This window comes from Littorina saxatilis, linkage group LG1, assembly GCF_037325665.1.
Source record: "Littorina saxatilis isolate snail1 linkage group LG1, US_GU_Lsax_2.0, whole genome shotgun sequence".
In the NCBI taxonomy this organism is placed as follows: Eukaryota; Metazoa; Mollusca; class Gastropoda; order Littorinimorpha; family Littorinidae; genus Littorina; species Littorina saxatilis.
The window spans coordinates 12,785,844-12,803,204 of record NC_090245.1 but is presented as its reverse complement, the minus strand read 5'-3'; the positions used below and the strand labels follow the sequence as shown (position 1 = coordinate 12,803,204).

Below are 17,361 nucleotides of genomic sequence, written 5' to 3'. Positions count from 1 at the left end.
CTCTATCATGCTATGCTCTTTTTTCCCCGTCACTGCTAGTGCTAAAGTATGTACTTTTTTTATCAGTAAGAACCCATACCACATATTTTTAATTTTACAGAGGTGAATCACATTCTATTAATTCTAGTAATTTCCCTTAATCACATAAGCAGTGAAAATACAGTGGAACCCCTCTTGTTACATCCTCCCCCCCCTCCAATGTAAGACTTACCCCTTTTCTTCAGATTTTCTGTTCATAAGCAATGTAACTTTACCTCCATTTTACAACTCCAACCTAATTTTCTCTGATTGTTGGGGGTCTTAAAGGGAAGGTTTCAGTGTAGAAGGAAATTAGAGAGTGAAGTGTCAACTGACCGGAAGCATAGAGCGCCTCCGTCTGGAAGATGGCCTGCAGGGGAGCGAAGTAGATGACCAACAGCTGACCAATCAGGGATCCCCCCACCGCAATCAGGAACACGCGGTTGGTGAAAAAACCCACTTGGAAAATGGACTTGGACTGTGACACAAGAAATGGTCTGTGGTTACAAAGGCTAGTACAGCAGTCCCTCTCATCAACGGACACCCTTGGGCCATAGCAAAACTCTCCGTACATTGCAGGTGGCCGGTCACGGGAGGGGTGACCACACCACCCCCTCCTCCATACACTCACACAGACACACAAACAACAAGATTGAGTCTATGTTAACCACTTCTAGTGGCTACTAAACAATAACAACAAACTCCTAATATTTCTTTAAACTTTCTGTAAAAAATGATTTGTATGAATGGTGTTGGAAAAAAAGAGATTAAAAAAATCCTCACGGCAGCGAACGCACTCACCATGCACTGACATACGAAAGCAGCCACACAAACACAGCACAGGGGCTGTGCAAAAATAAGCTTGAAAACAAGTTTGAATAAAAAGCAACAGATAGAGCTGCATGTCATAATCATGTAATTTATTTTCTTCTTGTCTGGCTTTATTGACTGCATGTCGATCTTGTGGCAGTGACTTTTCACTCTTCAGTCGGAAATACACTGAACACAACACCACTCTCCCTCTCCCTCACTGCCTACCCTAAGCCGTGACAACTGATGCTTGGAAATTGTGTGGAAGAGTACACCTCTCTATTTCTCTCCAATGCTCTTCCTGCTGACAGTGACACCAGACACCCCACTGAGTTTAGCCAGCTACCCCCCCCCCCCCACCTCTCTCTCCCTTCCCCCAGCCATGTACTGTTTGGGGCTGTGGCCAGAGAGGTGTCAGCTAATTGAGGCCAGCTGCACTGTTCACTCAGAGCAAAACCAGGGCGACTGTGTCTAACTTTTGACAAAGCAAGACAACTGAAGGGTTCACAGATTAGGCAACCGACTCACTGGTCAAGATTGAGGGGAAACAAGAGTATCTTGTCAATGAAAGAGGTTACACACAGACACGCGATGCTGAGAACTGTGGCCGAATTTTCACTCTCTTTCGCTCAGGACCTTCATCGACTGTGGCTTCTGTTGTTTACGTCCAACAGACAAGAATAAAGAGCATAGTGCATTTTCATGTTGGCATCTTCGCATGTACTCCACTCCTGACCAAAACTACCCCCCTCCTGATGGGTACACGTGCACTCAAGTTGTCAATGACTGTCATCACGCCTTTGCGGCTGTGACCTTTGTACCAAGAGCTGGACTGCTCTGTTATCGATTTTGTTGTGGTGAAAATTTGACGATGGTCTGTCCGTACATTGCAGGTATGACCTGCTGTTGGGACCGAAAATGAGTGTCCGCGTCCACGTTTTGCAGGTGGCCGTTTAAGGGGGGGCAAATATAGAAGGAAAACACTCCGTGCCGAGCAAATGTGTCCATACATGTCAGGTGGCCGCTCACGCCGGGGTCCGTACATTGCAGGGACTGCTGTATACCTCCCCCTCTTTGAATTAATCCTGTTAAATGCCCAAATTTAGGTGCCCGAAACCAGAGACTTTCAGTCATAAAATGCCGTTCAGCACAGTTGGAAGCTCCTGCGCTCTAGCTGCCAAAGCATCAATAAATCTAATATATACTGACGCTTAAGGCCTACCAACAAACAAAAACAAAAAAAAACTCCAAGAAAGTATTTGTTTCAAGGCAAGATTAGTCAATTCAATGCATAGAAAAGATCATGGTGTGATTATAACATCAGATGAAGGACCCTAAACTCTTAGGTCAAACTCCCCTAAATTGTGTTATTCATTACAGCCTATCAGATTTAAATCTCTGCAAAGATTTCAGTACAAAGTCTTCCAGGTTACTCATGTAAATCAAAACCAGACAGGTAAGCTGCCACCCACCTGAGACCTGCTGCCCAGAGCGTTGAACATGTCGAAGAAGACGAAGCAGGTGAAGGTCATGGTGGTGTCTCGCGGCGTTATCTTGTCGTCCTGCATCTGTCACAGGCAAACAAATCACACGTCAACTTGGACTCGGATGGCATCTCCTTGCCACAGATCGCACCCAAAACATTTTCAGATAAGTTTCTGTCATTTATTTCTTTTGTCTCATAATTATTTGTTTAACTGTTTACTATATAGAACTGGTCATTGTACTTGTGAATGTCTTGCTTTGTCAAAAAATTAAACATTCTAAATTCATTCAGAAAACACAATATAAACGCGAATTTTTTTTCCAAAATAGAAAATCAAACAACAATTAACTCTTTTCTCTTTTTTGTGTCATTTTCTTCTTTTCCTTTCTTTTCTACATTTTCTTTCTTCCTTTTTTATCTGACCACCAGCTAAAAGCACACACCTCTCTCCAAAACACCCACAGGGTGCCACAGACAATAATGAAGGCGGAGGAAATGACATTGACGATCAATTTGCGAGTGATGATGGGGTCGCCTACATGCCGAGGTGGCTGTTTGATCACGTCATGGTCCACTGGTTCCACGCCAAGACTGCAACACATACAACAAAAAGAAAGTGTTAATTTTGTGTGCCACAGATCAATGTTTCAGTCTCACGTACAGTCAAACACACAGATACCAAGTGTGTTAATAAAGTTGGCCAAAACATTATTGCAACAATTTTCGCACGCTAAGAAAAGCATTAAAACGCAATTTATTTTATTTTAACTTTATATGCCCGAAAAGGTAATCATGTCAGCTGTACATATCATTTGTCCGATTGATGGTACTTTGTATAGGCATTCCGTGACAGCCTGTCAAACAAGGTCACCCCTAAAATCGACCTGACAAAAACCATAGCCCCGTATTTTAAAATCTGCAAAAAATCAGAATATGCACAAACCAAACACTTCTAACAACCATTGGAAAGGCCGTTCAAATTCCTGTTCAGAACATTTTGTTTTATGCACCTGACTGCTTTAGTCTTTATGTAGCCTTTTGTCAAAGGCGGTAGGGGTCAACCGTTTCAGAGGCCAAAAAAGGCACGTTTTTCGGCCATTTTTGAGGGGGTCCTCCACCCAATCTGCTCAAGTTCTCAATGATTTGCTTTGGAAATTTCAGATATTACAGTGGAACCTCCCTTTTGAGATCCCCCAATGTACGACTACCTCCCTCTTAAGACCCTCTTTTCCAAGATTTTCTGTTCATAGCCTTTGTACACTTACTTCCTCCTTTTTAAGACCTGATTTTCTCAGATTTCTCAGTCTTAAAAGCGGGTTCCACTGGACAAATGTTATTTTTATTGTAGAGCACTTCCTCTTTCACTCACTCATATCAGCAGCTAACACTCACATACTGAGACAGCAAAAATAAATTTCCCTGAGATTATCAAGAGTGACAGTGTCACTGTCAGAGCTAACCGACTGACCCCATGCACAATGTGTACCACCAACCACATATACCTTGTTCATAACATATGCATTGAAACAAAAACATAAACCCATACCCATTTCCACTCTCTCCCCCTGCAAACCCCAACACCCCCTCCCCCTCCCCAATCCAAACCCAATCCACCCCAAATTTAGATTCAGGCATGGGAATTGAAAAAAGTAAAAAAGGCTGAAAATGTGTAAGTAATGGCAAAGTCGACGGCGCGAAGCGCCTAGCCCTGCTAGGGGGGTTCGGGGGCATGCCCCCCCGGAATTTTTTTTCTCCAAAGAACCCAAATGGTGCAATTTGGTGTCATCTAAGCTCCAAGTTTGCCATTAAATTCAGTTTTTAGAACCATTTTTGCCTCCCCCATTTATTTTTTCGGCGGACACTTTTGCTTATTCGGCGGAACAAAAAAAAATTCGGTGGAAATTTGCCTTTCGGCGGACAATTCCCATGCCTGTAGATTTCTGGGGATAAGTGAAGGTGAAGGTTACCTCTGAGCAGGAGGTCCATCCATGATGATGTTGATCCACAATATCTGCATGGCGTTCAGAGGGTTGGGTAACCGCAGCAACGTTGTACAGGCTATCAACGACAGCGCTGCTATGCTCCTGCAAAATGTCAAATCAATGGAATGGTTATGCTCTGCTATCCTACAAGATCATGTTTTCGAGGCTGTTAAGGAAAATGTGTACGGTGTGCTGTGATTGGGGTGTTTATGGTAAGCGAGGATGTGCTAACGTTCATCTCTGCAACAGATCTATTTTTGGGTTGTCTTGACTGAGAGTGTAAAAATGTGTATTTGAATGTGTGCCTGTAAACACCTGTGTGTGGAAGAGCCACTACCCATGAACTGAATCAACAAACATTTCTGTTCCTTGACAGCACCATTGATTATTCTCAAAATCTGCAGACTTTCTTTCGCTTTCTATACAAAATAATAATCACTCTTTTGAATATCCGTTAATGTCATTTTCTTTATAAAAGATATGTTCACAGATACATTCCTATTTTGAAAGCAACAGTTTGAAGGTTCCCTTCACACTTCATATCATCAGATTTCAAGATATATCTAGGACAGACTTACGTGCTGAGTTGAAATCTGACAAAATTCCTGATGTTATAGAATATTCCTTTTCCTTCCTCTATCGCACTCCTGAAACAAAAGAAACAAATCATTAAACTCTTGAGATAAATAGTAGGGGAACAAGTACAATAAGGCTTTTTACTTGTATTGGAATACCAAAGTTGATTCATTTCAGGGCGGGGATGTAGCTCAGTCTGTAGCGCGCTGGATTTGTATCCAGTTGGCCGCTGTCAGCGTGAGTTCGTCCCCACGTTCGGCGAGAGATTTATTTCTCAGAGTCAACTTTGTGTGCAGACTCTCCTCGGTGTCCGAACACCCCCGTGTGTACACGCAAGCACAAGACCAAGTGCGCACGAAAAAGATCCTGTAATCCATGTCAGAGTTCGGTGGGTTATAGAAACACGAACATACCCAGCATGCTTCCTCCGAAAGCGGCGTATGGCTGCCTAAATGGCGGGGTAAAAACGGTCATACACGTAAAATTCCACTCGTGCAAAAAATACACGTAGTGTACGTGGGAGTTTCAGCCCACGAACGCAGAAGAAGAAGAAGAAGAGATAATGTTTCTGAATCGGCATTAGTTATCAGCTTGGTGGTATGTTCTGTGTTTGCAGAAGATACTGAGATTACAAATTAAAGTCAATTTTCACAATCATTTTCCTGTGGATATTTTTTGCATGATTAAATCTCAGTAATCATGACCTTTTGTCACTGTCTCATCTACAGTGGAACCGCCCTTTTAAGACTCCCTCCTTTTTAAGACCTTGTTTTCTCAGACTTTCTGTTCATAACCTCTGTAAAATTACCCCCATTTTAAGACTCCCTCCTTTTTAAGACCTTGTTTTCTCAGACTTTCTGTTCATAACCTCTGTAAAATTACCCCCATTTTAAGACTCCCTCCTTTTTAAGACCTTGTTTTCTCAGACTTTCTGTTCATAACCTCTGTAAAATTACCCCCATTTTAAGACTACCTCCTTTTTAAGACCCGATTTTCTCAAATTTGTGAAGTTCTTAAAAGCGGGATTCCACTGTACTCACAGAATGGTAGTGAAGTCGTCATCTACGAGAATCATGTCGGCAGCCTCCTTAGATACATCGGTGCCAGATAAGCCCATGGAGATGCCGATCTCAGCACTTTTGAGCGCCACAGCGTCGTTGACTCCATCCCCTGTCATCCCCACCACCATGCCATTGGCCTGCAAAGCCTGTGGGAAAAATTAGACACTGGTGATAAGGCCAAACAAAAATATATGTTGGTTTAGGGTAACCCAACCAACCCTATTTTTTCTCGCCGACCCTAAAACTTTTTTTTTCATTTCTCAAAAAAACAAAAAACGTTTGGTACATTTTGCGATCCAAACCGAGACTAAGGGAAGTAACCTCCTTTAAAATCGACTAAATAAAAAGAGTAGTTTGTTTTTTATTCACTCTTTTTAACATTTAAGTCTGATTGTGGTTGAGTGGAACATCTTACATTTAACTACTGTATCAGATTAAACATGTTTCCTTTTAATTCCCCACAACTGGTTACAACTGGTCTTACCTGAAACATCCCCTGAGATGTATGAGGAAAAGTCTTGGTGTCATGTTCACTCGAAGAATCAAATCAAATTAACTTTATTATATTACATGGAGAAAGTGCAGTAAATTACAGAATACAAGCCCACTTCTTTAGCAGAACTTATGAAATTAAAATATATAATCTCTCAGGCCCTGCGTCCTCTTCACACCATAACAGAAATAGCCTATTTCAATTATCATTTGACAGTCCGAGCCAGGTACTGCAAATTATATGTGAATTCATGTATTGTTATCCTTATTCATATCCTTTTGAAGTGTTACTTACTTTGACAATTTTGAGTTTGTGCCTGGGTGTGGTACGGTAGAAAACTCCTATGTGTGGGATGATTCTGCAAAGCTCAGTGACATCCAAGGCATCCAGCTCATCTCCCGACATTGCTGTGGCTCCCGATGCATACAGGCCGAGTCGGGCACCTGTATATAGCAATCAAATCTTGCAATAAATTCTTCACACCTTCGAAAACTTCACAAAATGTTAAAAAAAACACACACATGAAAGTCAAAGGCTTCATTTTTCTTATTAGGCCAACAAAAAAAAATAGTCTGTTTACGGTAACATAGGCCAAAAAAATAGGGTCTGTAGGTCGGGATTTTTTTGATTTTTTCCCCCACAAAAAAACATATCTTTAAGTTATTTTGCCAAAAAACAAAGACTTTTTTTTCCCAACATTTTTTCCCAACTTTTTTTTCCTTTTTTTTCCCACTCCCAAATGCCAAAAAAAGTCTAGGGTCACGCGAAAAAATAGGGTCGGTCAGGATACCGTAAACAGACTTTTTTTCTTTCTCCTTACTTCGGGTTCCTTCTTCCCAGTGGTAAGCTAACAGCAAAAGAGTTGCTATCCAGGTGTGTGGGTGTTTAGGTGATATCAGCCACCTCCACTTATGGCAAAATGACCCGGGTCTTTTAAGTGCCACAGTGGCGACAAGGGGGTGGAACATGGATACCGTCTCTGTGTCTGCCCGGATTCGAACCCTTGACGTGCAGATCACAAGTCCAATGCTCTATCAACTGAGCTACCAGGCCCCCCCTACGTCAGCAAACAGGAAAGCAATCAGCTATTGTCAACATCCAGTCTCCTTCAGTTACAATCTCTGTCCGATATCAAAACACAATTTAATTTGAAGATCAGATCACAAACAGTGAATTCTACATAATCCCCCAGTTTTGTAAGATGAAATGGTTTGCAAAATTAGAAGTGGTAAGAACATTTTAAGGTATGGTTAAGTTCTCTCTAAACCAAGCTCTTACTTGTTTCAAGTCTGGAATGATTTCAGTAACAACATTTCTACAAAAAAGAACATCACAAGCCTTCTCTCTAAATTCAATCACACAAACACTTTAAATACAACACACACAAACTATGAACTTAAAAAAATGTGTTCTTCTTCTCATATCACCGTTCTCTGCCATTCACTGAAATCACTGAACAAACTCACCCACGGCCTTTGCTGTTTGTTCAGAGTCGCCGGTAACCATTTTGATGTTGACCCCTGACCCCATGAGTGTGTAGATAGCCTCTCGCACTCCTTCTCGGGGCGGATCCATAATTCCCACCACGCCCGCAAATATCAGACTGCTCATGTCTCTGCCGTAGGCCAAGGCCAGTACTGAAACAATCAGCTCTACACGTTTAGTTTGGTTCAACAAGAGAGTGCAACCATCACCACACAATCAGCTCTACACGTTTAGTTTAGTTCAACAAGAGAGTGCTACCATCACCAAACAATCAGCTATACACGTTTAGTTTAGTTCAACAAGAGAGTGCAACCATCACCAAACAATCAGCTATACACGTTTAGTTTAGTTCAACAAGAGAGTGCAACCATCACCAAACAATCAGCTCTACACGTTTAGTTTAGTTCAACAAGAGAGTGCAACCATCACCAAACAATCAGCTATACACGTTTAGTTTAGTTCAACAAGAGAGTACAACCATCACCAAACAATCAGCTCTACACGTTTAGTTTAGTTCAACAAGAGAGTGCTACCATCACCAAACAATCAGCTCTACACGTTTAGTTTAGTTCAACAAGAGAGTGCCACCATCACCAGACAATCAGCTATACACGTTTAGTTTAGTTCAACAAGAGAGTGCAACCATCACCAAACAATCAGCTATACACGTTTAGTTTAGTTCAACAAGAGAGTGCAACCATCACCAAACAATCAGCTCTACACGTTTAGTTTAGTTCAACAAGAGAGTGCAACCATCACCAAACAATCAGCTCTACACGTTTAGTTTAGTTCAACAAGAGAGTGCAACCATCACCAAACAATCAGCTCTACACGTTTAGTTTAGTTCAACCAGAGAGTGCAACCATCACCAAACAATCAGCTCTACACGTTTAGTTTAGTTCAACAAGAGAGTGCAACCATCACCAAACAATCAGCTCTACACGTTTAGTTTAGTTCAACAAGAGAGTGCAACCATCACCAAACAATCAGCTATACACGTTTAGTTTAGTTCAACAAGAGAGTGCAACCATCACCAAACAATCAGCTATACACGTTTAGTTTAGTTCAACAAGAGAGTGCAACCATCACCAAACAATCAGCTCTTAAGGTCTTAGTTCAAGTGTGTGCAACAATGATGAACAATCCATGGAGTGAAATTCATACAAGTCAACATTTTCTTCACTTGGATTCAGAATATTCATCTTTGACTGCAATAATTCACAAGAATCTGAACTTAACACAAGATTTGTTTGTTTTATTTGTTTGCTTAACGCCCAGCCGACCACGAAGGGCCATATCAGGGCGGTGCTGCTTTGACATATAACGTGCGCCACACACAAGACAGAAGTCGCAGCACAGGCTTCATGTCTCACCCAGTCACATTATTCTGACACCGGACCAACCAGTCCTAGCACTAACCCCATAATGCCAGATGGAGCAGCCACTAGATTGCCAATTTTAAAGTCTTAGGTATGACCCGGCCGGGGTTCGAACCCACGACCTCCCGATCATGGGGCAGACGCCTTACCACTAGGCCACCGTGCCGGTTTAACACAAGATAAACATTACAGGAATCAGCATAAGGAGCATTTCATTTTTCATTGACCCTTTTTGTGTGTGCTGATTTTCCGACATTTGTTTCTGAACACATAAAGAAGAGATTCTTCTAGAAAAAAACCACATTTATCTTTCAAAACATGCACTGTTGACCTCTGGGCCGAGGTGCATGAAGAGACACTGGGTGCCACCCAAATGGGATGTACGAAGCCGCGGGGGTTAAATTGGTTAACATTGAGATTTGTTGGGATCTAAACAAATCCAACCCCGTGGCTTGTTCCAACCCAGTTTCGCGTGCACGAACTGAAAGTGGGTGCCACCCAAACCGGAGAGATCAAACCGCGGGGCCTGATTCGCTGAAATAACAAGAAATCTCAATTTCAACCAATCCAACACCGCGGTTGGCTCCCACTCGGTTGTTAACTTTGTCGTGCACATCATCCCAGCCGCCCTCAGCCCTGGTCTCACCTCCGAGGCCCACGGTCCCCAGGTGGGCGGCCTGTGCGATGTACTCCTTGCGGTGACCATCCTGTATGGGGGCCACACACACACACACACACACACACACACACACACACACACACACACACACACACACACACACTCAGCCTGGTCTCACCTCTGAGGCCCATGGTCCCCAGGTGGGCGGCCTGTTTGATGTACTCCTTGCGGTGACCATCCTGTATGGGGGCCAGCGCGCCGGTGGCAGATATGAAGTGAGTGCAGCGCTCTAACACCTTCTCCAGGGCTCCCTTCACAAAGAACTCCACGTCCTGGTTCTGTGGAAAATACTACACGTCATTTGTATTTAGTTTGTGATAATCTAATATTGTGCAATTTGTATTATGCAGTGCATGTGTGTGTCCGTGCGTGTGTTTGTGATAATGTTTTATAGAGCAATGTGTTATTCATTGATATGTGTGTGATTGCACTGCAAGTAATGTTATGCTGTCGTTGTATTTTGATTGCACAGCGCTTTGAGCAGGGTTAACCCATGGATACATGAGCTATATAAATATTATGCATTATTACACCCCCGGTATAGGGGTGTGTATAGGATTCGGTCCATGTGTTTGTTTGTTTGTGTTCGCATATAGATCTCAAGAATGAACGGACCGATCGTCACCAAACTTGGTGAACAGGTTCTATACATTCCTGAGACGGTCCTTACAAAAATTGGGACCAGTCAAACACACGGTTAGGGAGTTATTGGTGTGTATAGGATTCGGTCGATGTGTTTGTTTGCTTGTTTGTGTTCGCATATAGATCTCAAGAATGAACGGACCGATCGTCACCAAACTTGGTGAACAGGTTCTATACATTCCTGAGACAATCCTTACAAAAATTGGGACCAGTCAAACACACGGTTAGGGAGTTATTGGTGGATTAAAATTATACAAGGACTTATAGAGGGACATCTTAATGGTCAAAGGGAAATAACCATTCTCACTCAGTCACTGCCACCAACTGAGAAGGTTATTTCCCTTTGACGGGGGTGTTTTTCCTACCTCGGAGGAATTTCTTGTTATTATCATTTTTAAACAAAATACCGTCAACCCTGTCAATAAGGACCATACAAAGCAATCGTTATGGACAGGTGGTTGTTATGGAAAGGGGAATTAAACAGGAAAGAACCACGTCGGGGTTTCTTTGGCCTAGTGATAATGAGCAGGTGGTGGTCATTAATTAACTCATTGTCTCCCAGGTACGGATACATATGGCTCTATCTGACCAGGTACGGATATATCCGCTCAGACTGTTAGCTTCAGTCGCTTCCTGTAACGTCGATCTAACGCCTGCATTTCAGCTTGTTGATACACAGTTACTACACAGTTACTACAATTCTGAGTGACCTGCTGCAGCACAGCTGGTCTCTGCTAAAAAAAACTTGGCCAACATAGGTGGGGTAGAGAGTGTTAAGTGATGGTCGCCAGGGCAGGGTTGGCTGTCTGACATTTGACATTGACCTAGATAGTTACCACGCTAGTGGTTGAGTTGACAAATGACTATCAAGACCTGTGTTAAGGCAGAAGTGAAAAAAAAAGACAGGAGTAAAAACTGATTTACATAGGCCATGAAAAATTATAATCAGCTAATTTTGAAGAGCAAATATTTTCAGAAGAAGAAAGAAGTTTCAAAAGAAACAAACAATCTAAGGAGTGCTTGAACACACACACACACACACACACCACACACACACACGCACAGGTCAAAATGGTCAAAGTGTGTCACGTCTCCAGTGGCAAAATGAAGAAAAATAAAGCGGAAACCACCAACAACAAGAATAAACGATTTGTTTACCACTCCATGATTGGCACAACACTTGAGAGCCATAAACTTGGTCTCAGAGCTAAACGGCCATTCCTGCAGTCTTGTGTAGGTGCTGCGCACATTCCGCAATCCCATCTGGTAAAGAAAAACAGATAAAAGTTCAACATAAAAATATTTTCTTGAATGCTTCATGTGGCCAGAGATCATGTGAGTGAAAAGAAGAAACGTTATAAAATCATCTCTTTAAATCCCTGTCAGTAGTCTCCATTACAAAACTCCCTTTCCTTTGTTCAGTTTTCCCCTAATATTTCGTAATGTTGTACGCAATGTCAGTTTCTGGTCTACCTTAACCCACGACTTTGGTGCTTCATGCAGACACAGACACAGCCACAGAGACACACACACACACACAGACAGACACACACACACAGATACACACACACAGACACACCCACACACACACACAGACAGACACACACACACAGATACACACACACAGACACACCCACACACACACACACGCACGCACGCACACGACACACACACACACTTTTGAAAATCAAGCACATTTAATCAAGCTGAGACTGTGTGTTTCTGCATACCTGTAGCCACAGAAACCAAAGGTTAACCATCAGGTCGCATTTGCAGTGACATTTTTGTAATTTAAAACTTTTAGACCTTTCTCTCCTAGCTCATCTTTTAGTTCCAACAGCAATTCACTGAGGAGACCTTTTAGGTTTGTACTATCATAGAAAACTGTCAGATATGTCTGCCTGTCTGATAACTTGCACGATAAGACCTTTCATCAAAATATATTTTAGTAAGGGTTAGAGCAATGTTTGACCGTTGCCAGAGCAGTTTGAAAATCTGCCGCAGAGGAAGCACAGGGCGCCTTATGTACCCTGCTCAGCCTAAAAAGATACAATATCGAAAAAAAACAAGACGTCTTTTCTTGACCCTCTCGTTTGAAGTAAAATCTCTGACGTCAGGGCAATGTTCGAAAAGATGTCATAACGTGAAAAAGAGCGTCACGTCTGTTACTTCTTCTGCATGTCTTCCGAGGAAGTGTAAGTGAATCCCAAGAACGAAGTTTCGTTCTTCTCGGTCACTTCAACATACCAGCAGTAGAAAATGAATTGCAAGGTCACCGCTATAGCTGAGCATGTATCAGTGTCGTATATCCTTAAGTGAGCGATACCTGTACGCTGATTGTCTCACCTTGGCACCAGCAGCTAGGAGCGCCCCCTCTGTGGGTTGTCCGTGCAGTCCCTCTGGCGTAATCTGTGCGTTGTTGCACACACACCCAATCTGTTCAGCATATTACACTGGTGAGACGAGGTAGCGTTAATACAGGAATACAGTCGAACCTCACACCCAATCTGTTCAGCATATTACACTGGTGAGACAAGGTAGCGTTAATACAGGAATACAGTGGAACCTCACTTTTAACACCTCCAAAATCAGTCTTAAAAAGAAGGGAGTCTCAAAATGTAGGTAAATTTACATTGGTTATGGCCAGAAATCATCAAGGTCTTAAAAAGGGGGAAGTCTTAAATCGGGAGGTTCCACTGTAAATCTCTCAAATACATCTCTGAACAAGAAGGGCAAAGCCCATACGACTCACATGCTTGACCTTGACATGACCTTGACCTTCAGGGTCAAGGTCAAATAACTAAACCTAGCAATGACATCATACACTAAGAACTGCTTTACACATTTTTCCTACCAAAATACATGTGACCTTGACCCAAGGTCAAGGTCATCCAAGGTCATGCAACACAAAGCTGTTAATTCAAGTCATAGGAAGTACAATGGTGCTTATTGGCTCTTTCTACCATGAGATATGGTCACTTTTAGGGGTTCACTACCTTATTTTGGTCACATTTCATAAGGGTCAAAGTGACCTTGACCTTGATCATATGTGACCAAATGTGTCTCATGATGAAAGCATAACATGTGCCCCACATAATTTTTAAGTTTGAAACAGTTATCTTCCATAGTTCAGGGTCAAGGTCACTTCAAAATATGTATACAATCCAACTTTGAAGAGCTCTTGTGACCTTGACCTTCAAGCAAGGTAAACCAAACTGGTATCAAAAGATGGGGCTTACTTTGCCCTATATATCATATATAGGTGAGGTATTCAATCTCAAAAACTTCAGAGAAAATGTGAAAAATAGCTGTTTTTTAGACAACATTTATGGCCACTGCGACCTTGACCTTGAAGCAAGGTCAAGATGCTATGTATGTTTTTTGGGGCCTTGTCATCATACACCATCTTGCCAAATTTGGTACTGATAGACTGAATAGTGTCCAAGAAATATCCAACGTTAAAGTTTTCCGGACGGACGGACGGACGGACGGACGGACGGACGGACGTCCGGACGGATGGACGGACGGACGACTCGGGTGAGTACATAGACTCACTTTTGCTTCGCATGTGAGTCAAAAAAACAACCCCACATATCTAACTAAAATATTCAGCAACTGAAAAGTGGTGATCAGTGCCATGAACCTGTTTCCTGTCACCAAAGATTGATGTTTCAATATTCCTGTCACTTTTTTGCTGTTGAAATATGTATACTTGAACAAATTCCTCTATCGCAAGAAATCAAACCAACTGTAAAGTCTCCAAAGAGACAGCAGTGGTAAGTTCACACACATGTACGTCACAAATACAAAACTTTTCACCTGCCCAAACGTCTTGTGACTGTTAGAGGTTTCACAGTACAGAGGACCCCCCCCTTCCCCTTTTAAGACCCTCACAAAAATTGAGAAAAACAGGTCATAAACAGTAGGGAGTCTTAAAACAGACGGATATTTTACTAACACATGAACAGATATTTTCCAAAAGCCATGTCTCAAAAGGGGTTTTATTTATTTATTTATTTATTTTTATTTACGAGGATTTATATCGTGCACGTATTTCACCACACAAGGCGACTCAAGGTGCATGTTACCTAATAATGCCGTGTGAGATGGAATTTTTTACACAATATATCACGCATTCACATCGGCCAGTAGATCGACTGCCTATAGGCGCTGCATCCACCTTTCACGGCCTATTATTCAAGGTCACAGGGGTTGCAGTGTACCACCTGAAATGAAGCAGTCTATAAGATAGATACTGGAAAGTTATGGATTTGACTTGAACACAATAATCTTGCACTGACCTCCAACACCTTGTACATGGAGTTTGTGACGTCCCCTTCCTCTGGAATGACAGTGCCCGGTGCGTCGTAGCCTACCCCTGTTACCTGCAACGCAATATTTGAAGTGTTTAACCCAGGGAGAAGAAAAGGAATGTGTATTTAACAGAAAAAACCCTGATCATTCCATTTCTGTACCTTTCCCCCCATCCAAGTAAATCTTCATTTTCAGACAGACAGACACGCACACACACAACCAGGCAGACAGACAGGCAGGCAGACATACTGACAGACAGAAAAAAATAATATCCAACACCAACTACTATAAGCAACAACCAAAAGTAACCCACTACCCTGTGCTCAATCCTTCACAATATGTGTACCTGGCTTTAACTGCTCAATTTCAACACAGAAACATAATTATGTACATTAGAGAGGGGGAAAGAAGGGGGAGGGGGGGGGGGGGGTAAGACAGTGCTGGTGGGCACAGAGCTGAAGAACCTCAACCACAGTTGAGTTAGCAAACAAAGAATGTCCAGAAACAAGCCGAACTAGACAGGTATTACTGTCCATCTAACCATCACAACGTCCAGAAACAAGCAAAACTAGACAGGTATTACTGTCCATCTAACCATCACAATGTCCAGAAACAAGCTGAACTAGACAGGTATTACTGTCCATCTAACCATCACAATGTCCAGAAACAAGCAGAACTAGACAGGTATTACTGTCCATCTAACCATCACAATGTCCAGAAACAAGCCGAACTAGACAGGTATTACTGTCCATCTAACCATCACAATGTCCAGAAACAAGCCGAACTAGACAGGTATTACTGTCCATCTAACCATCACAATGTCCAGAAACAAGCAGAACTAGACAGGTATTACTGTCCCTCTAACCATCACAACGTCCAGAAACAAGCTGAACTAGACAGGTATTACTGTCCATCTAACCATCACAATGTCCAGAAACAAGCCGAACTAGACAGGTTTTACTGTCCATCTAACCATCACAATGTCCAGAAACAAGCCGAACTAGACAGGTATTACTGTCCATCTAACCATCACAATGTCCAGAAACAAGCAGAACTAGACAGGTCTTACTGTCCATCTAACCATCACAATGTCCAGAAACAAGCCGAACTAGACAGGTATTACTGTCCATCTAACCATCACAATGTCCAGAAACAAGCAGAACTAGACAGGTATTACTGTCCATCTAACCATCACAATGTCCAGAAACAAGCCGAACTAGACAGGTTTTACTGTCCATCTTACCATCACAATGTCCAGAAACAAGCCGAACTAGACAGGTATTACTGTCCATCTTACCATCACAATGTCCAGAAACAAGCCGAACTAGACAGGTATTACTGTCCATCTAACCATCACAATGTCCAGAAACAAGCCGAACTAGACAGGTATTACTGTCCATCTAACCATCACAATGTCCAGAAACAAACTGAACTAGACAGGTATTACTGTCCATCTAACCATCACAATGTCCAGAAACAAGCAGAACTAGACAGGTATTACTGTCTATCTAACCATCACAATGTCCAGAAACAAGCAGAACTAGACAGGTATTACTGTCTATCTAACCATCACAATGTCCAGAAACAAGCTGAACTAGACAGGTTTTACTGTCCATCTAACCATCACAATGTCCAGAAACAAGCAGAACTAGACAGGTATTACTGTCCATCTTACCATCACAATGTCCAGAAACAAGCCGAACTAGACAGGTATTACTGTCCATCTAACTATCACAATGTCCAGAAACAAGCAGAACTAGACAGGTATTACTGTCCATCTAACTATCACAATGTCCAGAAACAAGCTGAACTAGACAGGCATTACTGTCCATCTAACCATCACATTCACAATGTCCAGAAACAAGCAGAACTAGACAGGTATTACTGTCCATCTTACCATCACAATGTCCAGAAACAAGCTGAACTAGACAGGTATTACTGTCCATCTAACCATCACAATGTCCAGAAACAAGCAGAACTAGACAGGTATTACTGTCCATCTAACCATCACAATGTCCAGAAACAAGCCGAACAAGACAGGTATTACTGTCCATTTAACCATCACAATGTCCCAAAACAAGCCGAACTAGACAGGTTTTACTGTCCATCTAACCATCACAATGTCTAGAAACAAGCAGAACTAGACAGGTATTACTGTCCATCTAACCATGGCAATGTCCAGAAACAAGCTGAACTAGACAGGTATTACTGTCCATCTAACCATGACAATGTCCAGAAACAAGCTGAACTAGACAGGTATTACTGTCCATCTAACCATGACAATGTCCAGAAACAAGCTGAACTAGACAGGTATTACTGTCCATCTAACCATCACAATGTCCAGAAACAAGCAGAACTAGACAGGTATTACTGTCCATCTAACCATCACAATGTCCAGAAACAAGCCGAACTAGACAGGTATTACTGTCCATCTAA

At 42.3% G+C, this 17,361-nt stretch overlaps 1 protein-coding gene across 1 annotated transcript in view; it reads right to left on the bottom strand.

The window, feature by feature from the left end:
• LOC138962152 (calcium-transporting ATPase type 2C member 1-like) overlaps positions 1-17,361 on the bottom strand; it is a 67,593-nt gene that overhangs the window by 11,290 nt on the left and 38,942 nt on the right. Inside the window, exons 12-23 of the mRNA XM_070333879.1 lie at positions 14,913-14,996; positions 12,958-13,047; positions 11,770-11,874; positions 10,088-10,247; positions 7,893-8,063; positions 6,721-6,869; positions 5,913-6,079; positions 4,875-4,943; positions 4,282-4,398; positions 2,758-2,905; positions 2,301-2,396; positions 355-496 (exon numbers count right to left, since the gene is read on the bottom strand). Coding sequence (XP_070189980.1) covers positions 355-496; positions 2,301-2,396; positions 2,758-2,905; positions 4,282-4,398; positions 4,875-4,943; positions 5,913-6,079; positions 6,721-6,869; positions 7,893-8,063; positions 10,088-10,247; positions 11,770-11,874; positions 12,958-13,047; positions 14,913-14,996 — 1,498 coding nt within the window. The remainder of the gene's footprint in view (positions 1-354; positions 497-2,300; positions 2,397-2,757; positions 2,906-4,281; positions 4,399-4,874; positions 4,944-5,912; positions 6,080-6,720; positions 6,870-7,892; positions 8,064-10,087; positions 10,248-11,769; positions 11,875-12,957; positions 13,048-14,912; positions 14,997-17,361) is intronic.